Consider the following 20,318-nt stretch of genomic DNA (forward strand, 5'->3'; position numbering starts at 1 on the left):
CAGCCAGGTTCTCTGCCTTCCACCTACTCACATCCCAGGTCACCGAGAGGGGACTGCATTCGCCCTCTGCAAGACAGCCTATCCTGGCTTGGGTGAGTGCGCATATACAGGCAAGCACTGACTTATGTCGTTCTAATTTTGACGGCTGAATAGTCCGAGAAATTGTGCTTGTTACTAGTGATACTTTTTTTTCCTCCTTTGACATTGTTTTATTGAAGTCATTCACAGAGAGATTCATGGTATTTTTCTACAGGGAAAGGGACATGGAACACTTCTGCCCTTAGCTCATCTCTTGAGAGATGAGATTACAGGCAACTTGAACGTTTGTCTTCTGTAACAGGGTTTTTTATGATGACAGGACCTATGGACAATTCTTTCTTTTTCTTGTGTTTATATTCTGGCATCACTCACTGGAGCCCTTTGCCCCAAGATCATAAGAGGAGAAACCCGACGTCCCTAGAAGATTTTACCGCCATGTCGGAGAACCACTCTGGTGTGATACATTTTTAAAACAGGACCATAAGCAAGAGATATTTGGAAGTACGAGTTAGGATTCATCTGAGAATGGCGGTAGGAAACTGCAGCTGTCTCTGTAGGAAAACCTCATGCTGTACCCTGACTGAGTGGTGCCTCTCTGTTCTCTTCAGATTTCTGAGGCTCCATTTCCTCTCACTTTGGCAGAACTCAGTTCAGCAATGATTTCTCTTTTTTAGAGGGGGGTTCCTGAAAACTAAAATGTTCTCAAGATCTTAAGATTCCTAAGGAATGAATCTCTTGTGGCAGAATGTCAGGTACCGCAGATCCCCCGAGGAAGCGAATCCAGTCAAGCCTGCTGGTGAAAGGTGGTCTCCTCATCTGTAAAATGGGTGTGATACTGTTCACTTCAGAGGTCTTTCAGGAATGTCAGCACAATGCTTGGTACACAATAGGTGTTCAATACATGGGAGCTGCTGCTAACAGCAACTTCTGAACCCCTGGGTGTAGGCAGCTCATGGGACAGGCCCTGCCCACTGCAGAGTAAGACGCATGGTGGGAATCCCTCTGTAGAAATGTGTCTTTTCAGGATTGAGGGCACACTCCCCAGCTACCAGAAGAGACCTGTTCTTCCCAGGACTTTCCCTGTCACCACTATAAAACCTGGGCTATATTACAGAAAAGAAGCCATCTGACCTTCATTCTACTTTGCTTAATTCCTTCCACAATCTGTTCCATCTGACGTAAAAACTGGTCCCGGGCAGCAGGGGAGGCCATGGCTCTGAAAGAAAAACCAGCAGAGTTATGACCGGCACACAGGACTCTGAGGTAGGGGGAAATGCCAAGCAGTCAGCTCTGTATCCAGGTTATACCTCTTGGGAGAAGCAATCAGGCCTTTGCAATGCACAGTGGAGCCATGGGGGCCCCTGCGATCCCAGGCAATTAAGGATGTTAAACCTCTGAGAAGGCATGGAAATTAGCCTGGTCTTATAATTGCATATTAATCTTTTTGTCATGCTTTCCCTATAACTTTCATAACTAACATGTATTTTCTTAAAGTAAAACATGACTAAAATTAACAAAAACAGTATTTATTTGAAATATGACATGTACTGCTTAAGTACTGAATTTCACTTGGTTTATAAAAAAATTTGAGGATTGCCAGATACTTGAAATTGGTAGACATATTCTGAGATTTCCTAAAACCAGGTCTGAGAAATCTGGTCCTATTTCTAGAAGCAGCAGCTAAACAAGTAGATTCCCTGATGTCCTAAAACATTCTTCTTCACCTCCAACTCTGCAGAGGGAAGGACACCAGGAGGATCAGAACATAAACACACTAACACACACACCCCACCGCATGCACGCACTGAGAATTATCCTGAAGGATGGGCTGACGGAGCAGAACTCTTCACAAGACACTCAAACCATAGGCTCTCTCAATCATTGGGAAAGATGAAAATGGCATTTTTACAAATGTCACAAGGTATTTTACACAGTGAATCTGAATCTTATTAGGAAGCTGTGGGCTTCCGTTTTTTTTTTTTTTGGAAAAGAAGCTTAAAATCTAGAACCTGTAACTCATTAAGATCTCAGTCTCAATGTGTCCCCTGTCACCTGCCAGAGGACAGCAGAGATTTATGCCAGAGAGAAGGGAAGCATGCTCTCCAAGGAGCAAGTCCTGGGGCTGCTGGATGGTGGGTGGGCAAATGGACATGCTTGAGGGCTGCTTGATTTGGGAACAGGTGGGCCTTGACATCTAATTTATAGAGAACAATGTACACATTAACCAAAAAAACTACCGTGAGATTTTAAAAATCTAAAAAATTATATAAATTCCATTATGTAAATTTTAAAGCATTTCTGTGTGTTCATTAACAAATATTAATTTGATAATATATAGAGAGATTTTAGTAGGTAGGCACAGCCAAATTATTGGAAAGTTAACTTTTTTCCTAAGCTCTTCCTTCACTCGACTATCATTATAGTTTTGCAGATACTCAAGGAGAGTGTAAACAAGATACCTAGCAGAAGGGCTAAAAGAGTAAGAATCACATACCCAGCGTTAAGTCTTGCATGTGCCTTTGTGAAGCACAGGATAGCAGTGTAAGCTGGGCTGAATTCAAAGTGTGCAGGGTGACAGGGTATTAGTGGGAAGGAGGACTGACAATACTTACTGTGAGAAGTTCTCATGAATTGAGTTCAGCAGACTAATCTGGGGAAGTAAAAAAACAAACGAAATTATAAGACAGGCAAAAAGATTTCCACACTACTGCAACTGCTGCAAGCTTGCCTGTCTCCACATACTGCTTCTGCAAGGAACACAAGTCTTGTTTATGAAGATTAAAGTAACATACGGAAAAAAAAAAAATGAGCCACATGTTCTGTCTCACAGTTTTCCTCAGGGAATCCACCTTCTTCTCACAGAAAATTCCCTCTTCCTACAGGGCATTCCCACAGCAATGTAGGGAGAGGGTGCTTTGAAGGGACCTGGATCCCAGCTGAGAGGACACTAAGCTAACATTAGGGCTCTCTAGGCAAGCTGCCACCACCTTTCTATCTTGCCAAACACTGCACTTTATTTTCAAGGATAACAGCTTAAGGGAGTCAGACAGTGTGGAGGGTAAGAGTCATTTACACTCTATTCCTTCCCACAGAATCTTGCCAATGCAGCAAGCTAAGCTGCTGGGTGGCTGAGTGCCTCCGAGGGGATGCACTGTTCAAGGCCCGGTGGACACTGCCTTAGCCTCACAGCAAATCCTCTTATCTGCCCCAATGATACGGTCCTTGGAAGGGCTCTGAGGCAGGAGTAAGGAAACCTGGGTCATCTTTCTGGCCATAAAACGACTCAACTTGGGAGCTCAGAACTAAGTAAATACCACGTGTGAACTTTAGGTTCACAGTCTGCAATGTAGACTATTTCTTGTCCTTACTACTCCACAGGAAGGTTTTTTTTTTTTTTTTTTTTTTGAGACGGAGTCTCGCTCTGTCGCCCAGGCTGGAGTGCAGTGACACGATCTTGGCTCACTACAAGCTCCGCCTCCCGGGTTCACACCATTCTCCTGCCTCAGCCTCCCGAATAGCTGGGACTACAGGCGCCCGTCACCTCGCCCGGCTAGTTTTTTTTGTAGTTTTTAGTAGAGACAGGGTTTCACCGTGTTAGCCAGGATGGTCTCGATCTCCTGACCTCGTGATCCGCCCGTCTCGGCCTCCCAAAGTGCTGGGATTACAGGCGTGAGCCACCGCGCCCGGCCTCCACGGGAAGGTTTTAAAGTTAAAATATCACAGGCATAAATCCATTTAAGATAAAATACCACCTTTATTCAAATGTAACATTCTAAACTGGTAACATGGCTTGGAATTAAAAAGCCCAGCTCCCCACTCTGCCTCGCAAAATTCCTAGTTTTTAAACAGTGGAACAACTTTAAACACTGCTGATGAAGGAAGGTCAATGGGATTTAAGGCCTTTGGGAAGGGGCTGGGCTATCCCTAAGTCAGGGTTGGCAAATCTTTCCTTTGCCAGGTAGGAGGGCCTCAAGGCCAGGATGTGGGGCACAGCTATTCCCCAGATCTGATGCAAATCCCATAAAATGCATTCATCTATTCAAATGTTTATCAAATGTCTGTTATACGCCTACCACTGTGTAAGGCCCCGAATACAGAAAAAAATAAAAAACAGCTTCTCAAGGAGTGCCCTTTAGGATGACAGAGATCTACCTGGTTTGTCTGACAGCAGGCAGTAAAGGTGACAGTAATTACAGATGCTTCAATTTGGGTTCAGGTAAAAGATATATTTGTAATATTATCCTTATTAAAATGGTAATTAGTGTAGGCTACAAGGTGATAAAATGAAAACACATTCTGTCAACCTCAAGGTGAGGGGGAGGGTAGGAACAAGTATGTACTGAGAATCCATCATGTGTAAGGAACTTTACATTTTCTCATTGTGTCCTCATTATAATCATCATCAATGCAATTAGGTGTCATCCCCATTTTACAGGTGAGAAAAATGAGGCCACACTAAAACCCAAATAAACCCAAATCTGACTGACGCCAAAGCCCGTGTTCTCTTCAGGACACCTGCTGCCATGGTGAAGACCAGGACTATTCTTTTTTAAATTAAGACATATCTGCATACTGTGCCTGAACCGTTTGCCATCAACTTGGGAAAGCCCTGAGCCATTAATTTAACCTGAGTTTTTAAGCGTTAGAAAGATGAAGGAAATGACAGTGACCCTTTCACCCCTGCTTTGAATTTTACAAACCTTTTAGTTCACGCCTATGTCAGCCACTGATTATTAAACAGGTATTTTCTCCCTGTAAACTATAACAAGCCCACCACCTCCATTCAGCTGGTTCCTCCCTTCCTTTAAAACTCAAACTAGTCTCACCAACTCCAGAGCTTCCACTGTGTTCCTTTTAACAATGGCATTTCCCCCACAGCACTCTAGAATGGCTGTCCACCAGTCTCACTTCACAGCAGACAGTCTGGGCTCCCAAGGAATCTTGTACTTTCTGACTGGGTATGCCAGCACTTAGCATATAAAATAGGCACTCTTTCTGCTAATGATGAACATATCCGTCCCAGACATCAAGTTCATTTGACTTCCTGGAGTCAACTGCACTGTTAGCTGCTTAGCCATTTTCTTTTCATAAATGTTCTTACCTCTTTTTCCAAATAAACCTTTTTATCATCCAGGGTATTATATAAAGTGAAGAACTGCTTGGTTTCTTTGTGCACTGCTGAAACTGTAAAGGTAAAGCAATCAGCACATGAATAAGAACAGGTATCAGAACACCCTACCTGCCCCTCTCCCCCACGTATGCACTGCCAGGACAGCTTTGTCAGGCCTGGGAGCTCACTCTGCAGAAACCCCACAGTGCGCAAACAGAATCTCCTGGGAAGCTTTTAACAAGTCTCAGGACCAATGAAAGGAGGACGTCTAGAGGTGGGACCCGGGTGGTGACAGTGAGTACCCAAAGTTGAAAATTACTCCCACAAATGAACCAGCCACCCGTACCTCATCCAGCTAAAGAACTGGGTGGGGGTTGTAGATATTTGATAATAATACATGATACAGGTATTTTGATGTAACTGCTTGAAAATGTCCTTAGTGTAAACATGTCTTTATCAGATGATTTTAACCTATGTGAAATTTGTTCCGTGAAATAAATAGATGCAGGTATTATTATTACTAAAAGCTTTGAAACAAGCAGGAATAGAAAAGTAAAGGGAAAGATTTAACTTAAAGCAGAAACTACTTTCTGCTGAAAACTGTTACTGCTGATCCCTGCCTCTGATCATCTGAGTCCAGTGTGAGGACTGGATGAAATCCCAGCCTGGTGGGGCCAGGGCGTGAAGGAAGCATGTTCTGAACTCCAATAGAGCCAGTGCTCTACCAGGAAGGATGCCGGAAAGACCAAGGCCTCAAGGCAAAATCTTAGGTGGAGTTTGAAAGACCAAGTGGGAATTGTAGGATAATGGCACTCTGGACTCCGGTACCAGCTCACAGGCCAAGATGCAGATGTGCAAAAGGGGTGAAGCTGGGTGAAGTGGGCCAAGACGATGCAGGACTTAGTACAGTGTATTTAGGATTCTAAAGATTACCCAAGAAGTTGCAGGGAGCTACTAAGTATTAAAGCTTTTAGAATAAAATGATCAAATATATATTGAAAAAGATCGAAGTAGACTCTGGGCAGCAAAGGAAAGTGGCTACAGCAGCAGTCCAGATGAAACAGACAGAACTGGCAAGCAGCTTGAGTCAGAGAAGTAAGATGGGTCCAGTTTGCCTAAGAGGAATGTGGGGTAGGGGGGCTGAATTCAGTTTTGTACCTGTTGAGTTGGAGGTATCATGGGGACATACACATACAAGAGTAGGAGCATGGAGAACAGGTGATCAGTTCTTGCCTGGGGTGAGCGACCTAGAATAGGTTTGCAGGATCTGAGTTGGGTATTGAAGAATTTAGCCTGACAGAAGAGAAGGGATCCAGGCACCAGGAACAGGAGGAGTCAGGGCTAAGACGTCAAAGCTTATGGTTTGCTCAGAGGCAGTGTGTGGACTGGCAAGGCCAGAGTGAGGGTTCAGATCAGGAAAGGGGCCTCCAGGCAGGCCACTCAGACTGGGGAGGAACCCAGACATGGTAAAGAAAGAGGCTCTGTTCAGTAAGGCCTGAGGAGTTCCTGAAGATTTGTTAGCAGAGAGAGAGGTGACAGAATCAGATGTGTGGCTAGGGGACTTGGAGGCACTGCAGCTAATGGTCATTTAGCTGAGATATGATGCAAGAGCAGATGTGGTAGGAGTGTTAGGAAGAGAAAGGCAATGGTAGCCTTGAGGGCCATTCTGAGTCTGATGAGACATGGTCTCTTATTCAGGCTGAGGGACATGGTCCTGGGTTACTGGGTAAATCTGATGCTGTTAAAGGTTAAGGACCACATCAGCAAGAAGATCTGTAGATAACAATGAGTGAGGGCTGATCTCTAGACACCAGGGTCACGATGTTCCGTGTGAAGTTGGAAAGTGGTGCAGGAGCTCAGGGGAAGGCTATGTGGCTGACCAGGATGAGGGCTGCTTTGAAGCTTTACTCTAAGAGCTCAACTGGTTCAACCATCTGTCCATGGAGAGGGCAGTGAGAGCACCAGTGCTGCTCCCGGGACTGCCAAGCGGACCTGTTGATGAAACGGAGCTTTCTGGTGGTGGCCTTTGTGGACTGCGCTCTGGTGCATGCTCCCCCACGCTAAAGTGGAACAGACCCCTCGCCTGTCCCTCCCCAGCCTGGAGAGCTTGTCTGTGGTCGATGCACCTACTCTGGCGGTAGAGTTCAATAAATCTCTTCTGATACTGTATTAGCTCGGCACGGCTAGGGACTTCATCAATCTTGCGGTGCAAAATTGCTATTTCTCGATTTCTTCGAGCCTAAATGCAAAAGGAAGGCAGAGACAGTACTATTTGGTAAAAGACCTTACATATTCTCTAGGGAGCCAAAATACTGCCTGCACCCCGACCTGAGCCCAGCCACAAGCCCTACAATGTAGGCACAAACTTCTGTCATCGGCATAAAGGTCCCCATCTTAGATTCGGATTGACTTTCCCACTTTCCTAGGTGTGGGAGGAGGCGTCTGTGAACTGAACCACAGAAGGCACCAAATAAATGGACCAGGAGGGAAGACGCTGAATGGGAAGGGCTGCTATGGACAGAGCCCGCAGCTAGCCCCCCAGGCCCCCAAGGAGTCTAGAGTAGCCAGCTGTACCACTGCCAGGTGGTGACAGGCAACAACAGGAATGCTTCAGATGATGGGAAGCTACGCCACCTTGCTGCCTCCACATACATCCCAAATTGCTCAACCTGGTTGAAAAGCTCCTACAACCTACTCCTCAAATACTTTCCAGCATTTTCTCCCTTCCACGGACTCAGGAAACTGCCCTACTGACCAGGTCTGGGAGGCATGGCCCTGCTGTGTGGTGTAGCATGGTGCAAGGGCAGCTGCAGGGGGAACAAGCCGCTCATTTGTGCATGGCTCCCACTGAACATGTGTAGACTCTGGACCACGTAGGCTCTGAGTGCTGCCTTTCTTCTGTGCCTGCATCCCTCTGTCCACCACATCCTCCCACTCTCCTGCCTGCTTCACCTGCAGCAGCAGATGTGAATCTCTAATGCACTGGTAAATAGGAGACTCCTGGTGGGAAACCCATATTCATGTCTGGTGACCTAATCCAAAACTGGGTCTCTGCAGCTCTAGGGAGAGGGAAGGATGTATTTCTCCCTTAGGCCAAGGCTATGCTCCCCATGGGTGCTCAGGCGCTCACTCCTGGTTTCCTTTCAGGAGTCTTAAGATACAACTCTTCAGTCTTCTACTGCATCTGTAACTTTTCTCTAGCTACTGACCCTTCTCATCAGCATTAAATACTTTCCTATGTCCTCACTTCTTAAAAAGCCCTTCTTTAATCGCCATCACCTTTCAGCTACCAGTCTCTCTCTTCCCTTTTATAGGGAAGAGAAATGTACTGAGAGCCACGCATATGGAAGCCTCTGTCCACGCCAATCCTCCTTCAACCCACTGCGACTGGGCTCTCCCCAGTGCCCCACTGAACTGCTTTTGCCAAAGTCACTGCACACCTTCTCAGGGACACACCTAATGGACAATTCTCAGCTCCTAGCCTTGATTTCTAGTGGCACTTCCCCTCCTCTCAGCTGAGCGCTCTGCTCGGCTCCCACGAACCTCATACACTTGTTTTCCCTTCTGGCTGCTCAGGCGCATCCTCACTGGAGATCCCCCCTTTTGCTCTGCCTATCCTCACATGCGCTCACCAGGGTGTAGTCTCAGGGCCTCTTCCATATTCCACAGCCCCAGTCCTCATCAACACTGCAGACACCCAAATCTCCAGCCCATACTATTCTGGGAGTCAGATCTGACAACCAAGTACTCCTTGGACATTTCAATGTGGTTGAGTACCCCAACTTTGAAAAGCTCCAAACATCTCATTAACACTCCTATGTATACTCCTCCTCTCACCCTTAACCCTAGGCTATTGCTTCTCTTTTATGCTCCTTCTCTATGAATTACACAAATATTATCCACCCTTGTGTTAGAAATTCCAGCATCATCCTTGACTCCTCTTTTTATCTCAATTGATACTAAGTTCCATCAGCTACAGCCCTGCAATCTGTCCAATCAGTTCATTTCCATGCATTCTACAGCCACTGCCTAACTCAGGCCCTTGCCCTCAGCAATCCACTGGCTTTACTGAAGGTTTCCTCTGGCCAGTCTGAAGCTGCCCTTAGTAAGCAATTTGCACATAAACTCCCTTGAACTTGATGTATATATAGACGTGTCTTGGTTCTCAAATAGCCAGCATTTCCAGGAGATGGGTCATCCTATTAGTTCTGGGACCTGATGCAATGCTGAATACATACAAAGCACTCAGTCAAAAAGTTTCCAAATATGCAGCTGTACTGTCCCAATTTTATTTAATTCTATGCCTCTTTAAAGATTAGTAGAGACTGTAACAAGGACAAATTTGACTCACCCAAATTTAGCCATCCCAGCTCAGCAAAGTAAGTAGGTGCCAGAGAGAGGGGAAAGGCGATCTCACTGGCCTCTGCAGCCCTTTGGCCATTCCTGCCAGAGCTCGGCCTTTCCCTCCCAGAGAACAGAAGGTTGGCTTGAACTAAAGTGTGACAGAAGGAACTTCTGGCTTTTGATCTTCCATGAGCCAGATCCCAGTAATGTAGGGGATTTTAAATGTAATTTTCACTCTGCATGAATTAAACTTTAGAGCTAATTTTGAAACCTATCTCCCCTATATTTGATGTCACTCTCACAAACCACCGGTTATCCAAACAAACGAACAAACAAAAAAACAGCTGAAATGGCACTTAATTTCAGAGGAACAGTAGCACAATTCTTGTTTAGTACTTGATGAGTACCGGGGAACTGGAATCCAGACTCTGGCACCTACCAGCCGCTTGACTCTGGGAAAGTCAATTTCTTCATAAAGAAAATGGGACGTAATATCCACTCTCCACCTGGGGTAAGGATTAACTCAAAGGAGTGGTTATGAAAGTAACATACCAATGTGAGATGTTAATACCAACACCTTAAATCACTGAGTTACACTCCAGATAGAAAGAAGACTGGTGAACAGCAGCCTCATTACTTATCTTTTCTAATTCTTAGATATTGAGACTTTCTAGTTGTGTCATAGGACATCTAAACCTAGTTAGAAGAATTTATGCATATTTTTGTCCTTCTTTTACTCACCTGTAGTAAACGTATCTTGTAAAGTTTCTCTTTCTCCATATTATAACGTCTGTCTAGGTCGTCCTAAAAATTGGAAAAGGCTGTAATTACCAGGGACTAGAAAACTTTCACTCTTTAATGGAGTCTTTGAAAGTTGAATATGTTTTTATCATATCTCCCCCATCCCAAGACCTTAAATTTCTCTTCTTAAATGCCCAAAGTTACTGTCTGGGTCCTATCTCATATGAGACCCTTGATACCCTCTCACATCATGTTATAACAACTCCTCCTTCTGGGACCCAGGATGAATCCAGTATTCTTAAGTGAAGTAACCTCCAAACGTATATGCCCTTCCCCTGCAAAAACCTATGATGATGTAGAGACAAATCACCAGTTAAAGAATGTGTTGTTCTATGCCTGTGTTTGGAGATGACGCTAGTTTTCTATGTTTCTACTTAGAGCTGTGTTATCCAATGTGATAGCCCCTAGCCACAGTGGACAGTGCAGAACAGAACATTTCCATCACTGCGAAAAATTATCTTGGACAGCATTGATACAGAAAATAGAAAGAAACTAGTCCCTCATTGAACCCAGCAAGGTAAGACACATGGCTGGTTTGTCGTCTCAGAGAAAGTTACAAAAGGGGTCAAAGGAGCCCCTCCTTCCTCAGCATAGGGAATATAAACACACACATACACACACACCCCCACCCACCCACCCAAGGGACTCAGCTGTAGGCAAAATCCAACAGACTTCACTGGAAGAGTGCTGAAGCTCATTCTCCTGGGAGATTATGAGGGTACAAAGGGAAGAGGAACCCTTAAAGAAGACAGATGCTTACAGTTTTCATGCTTTTCCTTTCCTCCACTTCCTTTCCTATCTCTTTCTTCTGGAGGGTTTTGGAATGCGGGTAGCACTGGTTTAACTCAGAAGAGGGTGGCAAACTACAGCCTGTGAGCTAAATCCTACAGGCTTTGGGCCAAATATACCTTGTGGCCCATTTTTGTAAACAAAGTTTTATTGGAACACAGCCATGTCCATTCATTTACAGATCAACTATGGTCACTACAGCAGAGCTGGCTCACAAAGCCGAAAAGCGTTACTATGCGGACCTTTACAGAAACAGTTTGCTGAGTCTGGTATATAGTACAACAGAGAGAGAAGGTTTCCCCCTCTGTGCCACCCAACCTCTCAGAGCCTGAGTGGTGACCAGCATATGCAGCCAACGCAGGCCTCTCCTCTTCCCAGCTGAGATGCCAGCATGAAAACAAGATGCTTGTACACAGGACTGGGAGAAAACCCACCAGAAGGGTCACCTTCAGGGCCACTGCTGGGGAGACGCTGCCTCCATCTGAGGGCCAGCTGTATCAAACAGGACAATGCCCTGGAAAGCCTAGATGCAGAGTCTGCCATAGAGCACATTAAAGTAGGCATGAGAAGCCATCACAGGACAGTGGAAAGCTGGCCGCCTGCCCTCAGGAGACAATGCCAATCCCGAGCAGGCAGGTACTTACATCATGAGTCATTGCAGAGGTCAAGGTACCAGGCGGCTCTCCACTGGAGAGGGTCTGAAACAATGAAAACATAATAAACACCTCTCCTGAGCATTTGGGAATAGGACAGAAGCCAAGGATCTAGATGTAGGAAGGGGCCAGGCAGGGGCATAAGGGTGCAGCCGAGAAATGCGTTGATGTCCCCTGAGCATGTCTGAAGAGAGCAGAAAGGGAACTGCCCTTAGATGAGCCCCAGATTTTAAATTGTCCTTAGGTGTCTGTCAGTTACACACTAACACGGTAAACTGTACAGCTCTTTTTGAATGTAAGAATCTCGCTAACAAGATGTGCTGAGAAGAGAAATGAGATCCTAAGAGTCTAATTCGTGCAAACTCAGAGGCTCAAAACTCAAGTTGATGATTTGAGCTTTAAAGATTTAAAGTTTTAGAAACAACAGGAGAGGTGGGCTGTGTGATGATAAGCCTGGGACACCACCGCCTCCTAGGCTCTCCTATTCACCCATGCCGGTCCCCTCACAGATGTGAAGAGTTGTATGGCTCAGATGAAATAATGCAACCACTCAGGAGAGTGAAAAGGGCCCTGCAAGACCTTTGTCTCCCCGCTGGGCATGGCAGTGTCCTGTACAGCCATGGGCACAGCCCAGTGCAGAGTGCTGGGCCAGGCAGCAGGGCATGCGGTCTGGCGCTGGGTGGCTGGACACTCTTGTCCTCCCTAAGCTTCAAGTTCCCTGTTCCTTACAATTTTAGGTTTAATGAAAATTCATGTGAGCTCCTTGGAAGATCAAGTCCTCTGTTCCAAGAACCAGCCGTGCAGGTGTGTTCCCTAAATCTAGACTGCTCCTGCAAGCTTAGGGTTCTTCCGTGAAATCCAACACTGCCCTCTCCTTCTTCATGTTTGCTGCTGCCTTTTGGGAGTGGGGCATTATCCTTGAGCAGGAAAGGAGGAAGGTGAAATGAGTAAACTGGCAGAAAATGTAAAGAATGGGTGAGCAGGAAATAGAGCTCAGACTTTTCCCAGAAACATCTCCCTAAACAGAGGGAGGCCAGAAGTGTGTAATCTGGTAATTCCTGTCTGGGTTGCTGCCTTCTACAGCCTCTGCTGCCTTTTACTCCCAGAGGAAAGACAGAAGAGATGGATGCAAATCTTAGAAGGTCACAGAAGGAAAACAGTTGAGAAATGTGTATTTACAGGATGAGTTAGCACCAGCTGTCTGCTCGTTGGTCCTCTAGAACTATCTTTTCCCTGTGTAAGTCATAATAACACCTGACAGTCTCAAGGACTAATTCAGAGCCTTTACCTTTTCATCTCCATGTGGTGCTCTCTCAGCTTTCAGGTTTTCAATTTCTTGCTGTAGCCGTGTCATCTCCTCCTTTAAAAGCGACATGAACGTTTAAAAAATTCAGACAGGCCAGTAATTAGATGCAATTATTCAACTCTTTGGTCCACAAGTCTTATTTTCACATTTCATGAGTTTATTCTGTGACGAAAAGCTAATGGGGTAGCTGCCCTGATCTCCAATTATCAGCCTGGGAAAGTTCTTTTCAGGAGGCTACAGGCAGCTCTTCCTCCATCAAAAGAGGCCTTTCTTTCTGAAGGGCTGGTGAGTATGTAGTAATCACTGGGCATTGAAATGAACAAGTGATCTAGAGCCTAGTTCCAATTAGTCTTGTCTGTTTCCTGTCTCCAGCAGGCCTCAACTTTATTCTCAACCAGTCCATCTTCCAGCCTGGTGCTCTGCCTCATCAAGTACCTCTTCCACTTGCCGTCCTCCCTGGCCCTTAAGTAAGATCTAGCTTTTAATGGCTCCTGTGCTGAAGTGTCTTTTCCTCCCCTGGAGCTCACACAGAACTTGCTGGGCCTCATTTCCTATCTCACACTAGAGTCAGCTGAGCACTCATCACCCCCACGACCAGACTACAGATTTCCAGATGGTGGCAGCCAGGACTTATACATAGGACATAGACATCCCAGGTTTTCAGGACAGCCCTGGTTTTGTATGATGTTACTCTTTTCACAAAGGCCATCTGTCAACAAAATACATTTTTTCAAAAACTTCATACAGCTTTTCTTTCAAATACCAAAGTTAGGTGGCATTGTTTGTTTTGGGGTTTGGCACAAAGTTACTTATTTGACTTACTTCTGGTGCGTTGTAGGGTACCAACCATGGTGCTCTATTCGGCTTGTACAACTGACAACTGCTGGATGAATCTGCCTTGTTTTTTTTTTTTTTATGAATCTGCTTTTTAAACTGCACTGGATAGGATATCACAACAGGACAATGGAGGTAAACCAAGAGATTCAGTAAGAGTCCTGGTTTATTTGCTGACACCAAACAACACTTACTCGACAATGTGCTTTAAATTCTTGTTCTTGACTTTTCAGATTTTCATTCATGGCTACAAGTGCTCTCAGGTTCTGTAGGATACTGAAGAGAAAAGACAAGAAAATGACATATGGCAGGCCATTATGATTTTATGAATCACAGCTAAAAGCAGGTCCGCAGCTAAAAAAGGACTCTTCAATTTCCTTTCTCAGCTCTAAGAGTGTCTCATGGATTCTGCACAAATGATAACGACTTCCATTTAACTGACATTATTTTTCATTTATAAACCCAAGACCATCATGCCGGATCCAAGAAAACATTACAGATTCCAGAATTAAAATGCCAACTATAGAAACATCAATGAGTTTCAACAGCACCAGATATATTTAATGATACCAATTATTCAACTGTATTCAGGGCACATACAGTATTGAAAACTATTTTTAAAATCCATTCTGAAGAGGATAACAAGTTACTTAAGGTCATTAAAAGCACAAATTTGACAATAAAAATATCAAATATCTGACACTGCTTTGCTCCATTTCATGAAACAAAGGTTTATAATCATAGAGTCAAATTACCTATGGGGACTTCTTGGTAAAAATGTTCATCAAACAAGAACTGCTCATTCTGTGCCTGAAACTTTTTGATTTCAGTCTCATTCAAATAACCAGCTCCTGGGAGACCTTATACCACCCAAACAGTCTGAAGCTAAAAAGGTCAAATGTTAAGTGCTTTCTCTCCTCTAATGCTCTAATGACAATTCATTCTGCATGGAAGAACAAACAACTATAGCAGCTGCGTCTTGACAGAAAAGACTGCACCTTTTCTACCAAGGAGGCATGAGCTGTTTAAAAACTTGTAACGACAGTGAACTCTAGGGAAGAGAACTGGGTGGCTGGGGACAGGAGTGGAAGGAAGATTTTTCACCACATGCCCTTTTTTGTACTAGGAAGGTATGACCATTTTGAAAAACAGAAAAACAAAAAACTATGCTGCTTCTGCACACACGGGGTATTGGGAGAAAGGTGACTAACACAGGGCAGCCCAAGCACATCTCAGCATGACACAGTCACCACTTTCTGGATGAGCAGTAAAATGATCTGACCTGCAGTGGCCAGACCAATAGCCTTTGGCTGCTTTGTTCTGTGTTTAAACAAATCCAACCAACAAGTATCAGCAAAGTTACGTTCATCAAAGCAAAAATAAGTGCATGCTGAAACCTCTTACCTTGGATCAGCTTTGGATTCTATCTTCTCGAGGGCTGCTTGCTCTTTGTCCAGTTTCTCACTGTAAGTCTTAAGCTGCAAGAGAGAATGGAGACATGGTTGCTGGAGCCTTGGTAGTATAGGTGAACAACTTCACCTTCTTTTTGTGAGGCAGATAATGACATTTTTTAAACAAGAAACTTAAACTCGGATTTTAATGCATAAAGTAGGTAATTACATCATACAACAGAATACTAAGCCAATATTTAAAAAAAAAATGAAGTAGCTCTTTTACAATGATCTCTAGTATCTACTGTTCGGTGAAGAAAATATCGTCTGTTTCTCCAAACCTACACCCTTTGTACTTTTTGAATTTTGTACCATGTGAATGTGTTACTTATTCAAAAATTAAAAAAAAAAAAAGAAGTTTAAAAAAAGTTCCAAGAGTTCTAGTTGAAAATAGTAGACTAAGCACAACTTGCAGCCACCCCTTCTTTTTTATTTTATTTTATCTATTTATTTATTTTTGAGATGGAGTCTCACTCTGTCACCCAGGCTGCAGTGCGGTGGCGTGATCTCGGCTCACTGCAAGCTCCGCCTCCTGGGTTCACGCCATTCTCCTGCCTCAGCCTCCTGAGTAGCTGGGATTACAGGCGCCTGCCACTGCACCCGGCTCATTCTTTGTATTTTTAGTAGAGATGGGGTTTCACCATGTTAGCCGGGATGGTCTTGATCTCCTGACCTCGTGATCCACCTGCCTCGGCCTCCCAAAGTGCTGGGATTACAGGCATGAGCCACAGCACCTGGCCGCAGCCACCCCTTCTTGCCCTAAGACCCCCAACCATCCAGACTATTACATTAGAACACAAGAGTTTAACCTCACCGGTCAAAAAAGATGGTTAACAGACAGGAATGGCCTGAGGAGGAAGCTATGTGGAGTTAGCAGATGTAGGAAGGACTGGCGTGCAGTGTTGGGGATCTGCATTAGGAACAGCCACCTAGGCTAGGCAATGAAACCTGACTATCTTAAACCCAAGAGCTGGTGCTTAAGTCTCAGAGGCAGGGCGGGGTCCCGCATAGTTGGTGATACCCAGCAGAAATGGGGAGTTCCCTGACCCAGAACATCAGTTACTACCCGCTGACCCCAGCAAACAGTAGGTAGATCCCTTCCAGAATAAACACAGGAAGTGGGCTGCATAAAATGGATGGATCTGCAGAGGTGGTAATCGAAATTTTAAAATTAAAGATGAGCATATAACCAAGGATCATCAAACAGCTGCAGACAGACATAACCTTAAAAAAGATGTATCAATTCAACAACCCAATTCGGATCTTAAGTAATGGTTATAGAGCAAGCAAAACTAGATACAATTAATGTACTTAGACATAAAAGAATACTGCATGAAAACAATCAACCTCACACACAGGAAATTAGAATTGTGATGGCTGAAATTACAGAGCAGAGGGGACAGCCAGTCTCCTGGCCTTCCTGAAGCAGTCATGCAGCCTCCCCCACGGGTGTCAGGCACCACTGCTGTCTGCGACCTTCCATGCCCTGCTCTGCTGTCCCCAGACTCACTGGAGAGACACAAGTCCTCCCTGCTTTTCAGTGCTACCAGGTTATCCTGGAAGCGCAGGTTTTGCTAAAGAGGTAAAATCTGGGAAGCCTGGAGTGAAAGGGTTTAGAGCGCTCATTCTGCTCACTACTCACCTTGATAGGTAAGGAGAACCAGGCCCAGAGGCGAAAGACATTACTTACTCACAGGCTGACCAAATCAAGCTTCTTCAGAAGTTGCTCAGTACTAGGTTTTATACAGCTTTCCCATTTTTCCAGATGGGAATTAGTCTGATTGTCCTATTAGACAGTAAACTACCAAAGAGGGCTCTGACACCAGGCTGCCTGTATTTGAATCCTGACCCCCGCTGCATGGCCTTTGGCAAGTTATTTAGCCTCTCTGCCTTAGCTTTCCCATCTGCAAAAAAGAATGATGACTGCAGGAATGATAGGCCCAGAGCAATGTTGGCTGCTGTTTTCATTTGAGGACAGTCTTATTACTGACTTAAATCACACCCTCCACCTTTCTATAACATGAAAAGGGCTCAACAAATACTTGATTTACTGTTTAGTATAAAAAGCCCCTTTGTAAGTCACTGATAGTTGATATCCTAAGGCATATAAATGTCTTAGAAAATTGATATCAAGATATTTTCCCTTTAATCTCTTCCAGATTGTTATACAAAGACAGATCCAAGAACTAGCAAACTTCATGCCAGGTGCTCTGCAGCATTAAAAGTAATACCACAGAGGGTTCCCAACCCGCAGGGCTTGCCATCGAATCCATAAGGAACACAGTCACAGAGCAGTGTAAAGGAAGCTGATCTGTCCAAAGGCAAGGCAGGCGTCTTTATGAACAATGAGAAAAAAATTATTCTAATTGCCATTCATGTGCCTGCTCTTTTGAAACATTCTGACAACAACTGAAGAGGTTAGTCCAGACCAGAATTGAAAAGCTTTGTCAGGTTTACATCAAGGTGGAAAATTAAGTGCTACATATTGCTACAGAAATAAGAATTTTAAATTGGTAAATGTCATGTGAATTCTAGAAAAGTAGGGAGACTGGGTTGGTTTCAGAGACATCTTTGAAGATCCTAGCTTCCAAATCGTCCAGGAAGTACTAGGTAGGGACCTTGCAGCGAGGTCCTTCCATAGCACAGCTATAGTCCAAGCACCAAACTCAGAAGGAAGAGAGCTTTTCAAGTCTGGATGAGGATAGTTCTCCATGGAAACCAAGCGACAGAAATATCTACACACTGCTCATGATAGAGGTGGCAGCAGAGGTGTCTGTTCAGCAATCAGAAGTGGGAAGTGAGCAGCGACAATGCTAAGGTGAAGTAGCAGCACACTTGCAACCTAGACTACAGACTGAATCGCAGGGTTCAAACGCACTCCCAGTCCTCCTCCTCCTCCTGCAGCCCCTGCTCCATTCTGCCTAGGAGATTACTGGAAATTCTGAACAACAATTATATCACTCTGAGGTTCTCTCATCTCTCAAAAGACATCTCACTCTCAAGGAATTCAGGATCTTACAGCTGCTGTTTGAGAGGCAAGGGCTATTTACTGTGAGTGACATTCTGAGTTCCTCCCTGTGCCCCACCCAGCCTATCAGGCTCGCCTTCCTAGGAAGCCTTTACTGACCCTCACAGCCCACAGAGACCTCTCCCACCAAGACCGCTAAGGGTCTAGAATGTGGCAGTGTGAGCAAACTGATGGCATGGGTCACACACTACCACGTAACTGTCCCATGTTTCAAACTGACTGCCGTCTCTGAGAACAGGATTGTGTCTCCCATACACAGAATGATGAAACACGGCATTCCATTAGTGGTGCAGGTCAAAAACGATTCTTGACAAGGGCCCACGGAAGAAGGAAAATCTATCTGCTTACCTCTGTCAGCGTTTTCTTGGCTTCATTATATCTGGTTTGTAGGCTGGTGTGATTTGCTCGCAGCTGTAAATGAAAGATAAAAGACATATGCTCTCATTTGATCCTCATGACAACACAGATGTCAATTTCACAGATGAGAAAATGAAAGCTCAGAAAGATTTAAACTGAGCAAATGTGAAAATTTTAGAAGGGTTGCCAACAACAAATCAAGAAAAAAGCCTCATATTTAATTACCACCAAGTACACGTCAGCCAATGTACTACGAATTTTGCATAAATTATATCACTGAATCTTTATATTTAGTGAAAAAAGACATTTTTCTTACTTTACAGACAAGGAAATAAATACTCATAGGGGTTAAGTTATTTGACTAAAGTCCCATAGCTGATAACTGATGAGGCCCAGATCCAAATTCAAGTCCCTCTGACTTTTCAGTGGGGCTAAAATCAATGCAGTTCACCAACTTGCCTGTTTGCAGAATACAAACAGCATTTCAGCACTTGAGATTCTAGCATAAGACTGGTTGGCAAATGATGACACATAAAAGATAGGATTCAGGACTTCAACACTAAGAGAATGAAAATAAATTACTTTACCATTCCAACTTACATAACTGTGAACTCACATCTTGAAAAAGTCGATTCCCTTTCTCTTGCTAAAACAATATATCCTAGTGTCTATCAACTTTTAGAAATTTGAAAACATTCCTTTAAATGCTCAAAAGGATTGTGTATTTTCACTTTTAAGAAGGATAAGAGGTACCATATGACCCAGCCATCTCATTACTGGGTATATACCAAAGGATTATAAATCATGCTGCTATAAAGACACATGCACACGTATGTTCACTGCGGCACTATTCACAATAGCAAAGACTTGGAATCAACCCAAATGTCCATCAGTGACAGACTGGATTAAGAAAATGTGGCACATATACACCATGGAATACTATGCAGCCATAAAAAAGGATGAGTTTGTGTCCTTTGTAGGGACATGGATGCAGCTGGAAACCATCATTCTCAGCAAACTATCGCAAGAACAGAAAACCAAACACCGCATGTTCTCACTTATAGGTGGGAACTGAACAATGAGATCACTTGGACTCGGGAAGGGGAATGTCACACACCAGGGCCTATTATGGGGAGGGGTGAAGGGGGAAGGGGGAGGGATGGCATTGGGAGTTATACCTGATGTGAAGGACGAGTTGATGGATGCAGCACACCAACATAGCACAAGTATACATATGTAACAAACCTGCACGTTATGCATATGTACCCTAGAACTTAAAGTATAATAATAATAATAAAAAAGAAAAAAAAAAGAAGGATAAGAGGCAGAAAACCACCTTCAAACTAGTTATTAACTGGGTACAAGTTAACAATGAGAAATTTTAACCTATATCTCAATGCTGATTTCAAAGTAACATGCCTCATCCTTGGGCCTGTAAGCAGCTTATTAAGAATTATGTCACCTTCAGAAATCATTACTCCCATCTAGTTACTAGTCTTCATGACTGATATATGGTTATAATTCCAATAAGGCCTATCAAGAAGCCAACTCAAGCCGAGAGCAAAGTGATAAAGGAGAGAGAAGCAGGTGGGTTCTGGTGCCTCCC

At 44.3% G+C, this 20,318-nt stretch overlaps 1 protein-coding gene across 1 annotated transcript in view; it reads right to left on the reverse strand.

Moving 5' to 3' along the window:
- The window catches only part of LOC112617161 (coiled-coil domain-containing protein 93), a 94,136-nt gene that overhangs the window by 12,977 nt on the left and 60,841 nt on the right, over positions 1-20,318 (reverse strand). Inside the window, exons 13-22 of the mRNA XM_025373914.1 lie at positions 18,704-18,766; positions 15,281-15,354; positions 14,071-14,152; positions 13,025-13,096; positions 11,728-11,781; positions 10,235-10,297; positions 7,280-7,388; positions 5,141-5,223; positions 2,652-2,689; positions 1,171-1,255 (exon numbers count right to left, since the gene is read on the reverse strand). Coding sequence (XP_025229699.1) covers positions 1,171-1,255; positions 2,652-2,689; positions 5,141-5,223; positions 7,280-7,388; positions 10,235-10,297; positions 11,728-11,781; positions 13,025-13,096; positions 14,071-14,152; positions 15,281-15,354; positions 18,704-18,766 — 723 coding nt within the window. The remainder of the gene's footprint in view (positions 1-1,170; positions 1,256-2,651; positions 2,690-5,140; positions 5,224-7,279; positions 7,389-10,234; positions 10,298-11,727; positions 11,782-13,024; positions 13,097-14,070; positions 14,153-15,280; positions 15,355-18,703; positions 18,767-20,318) is intronic.

The sequence above is a fragment of the Theropithecus gelada genome, unplaced genomic scaffold (assembly GCF_003255815.1).
Source record: "Theropithecus gelada isolate Dixy unplaced genomic scaffold, Tgel_1.0 HiC_scaffold_15884, whole genome shotgun sequence".
NCBI lineage: Eukaryota > Metazoa > Chordata > Mammalia > Primates > Cercopithecidae > Theropithecus > Theropithecus gelada.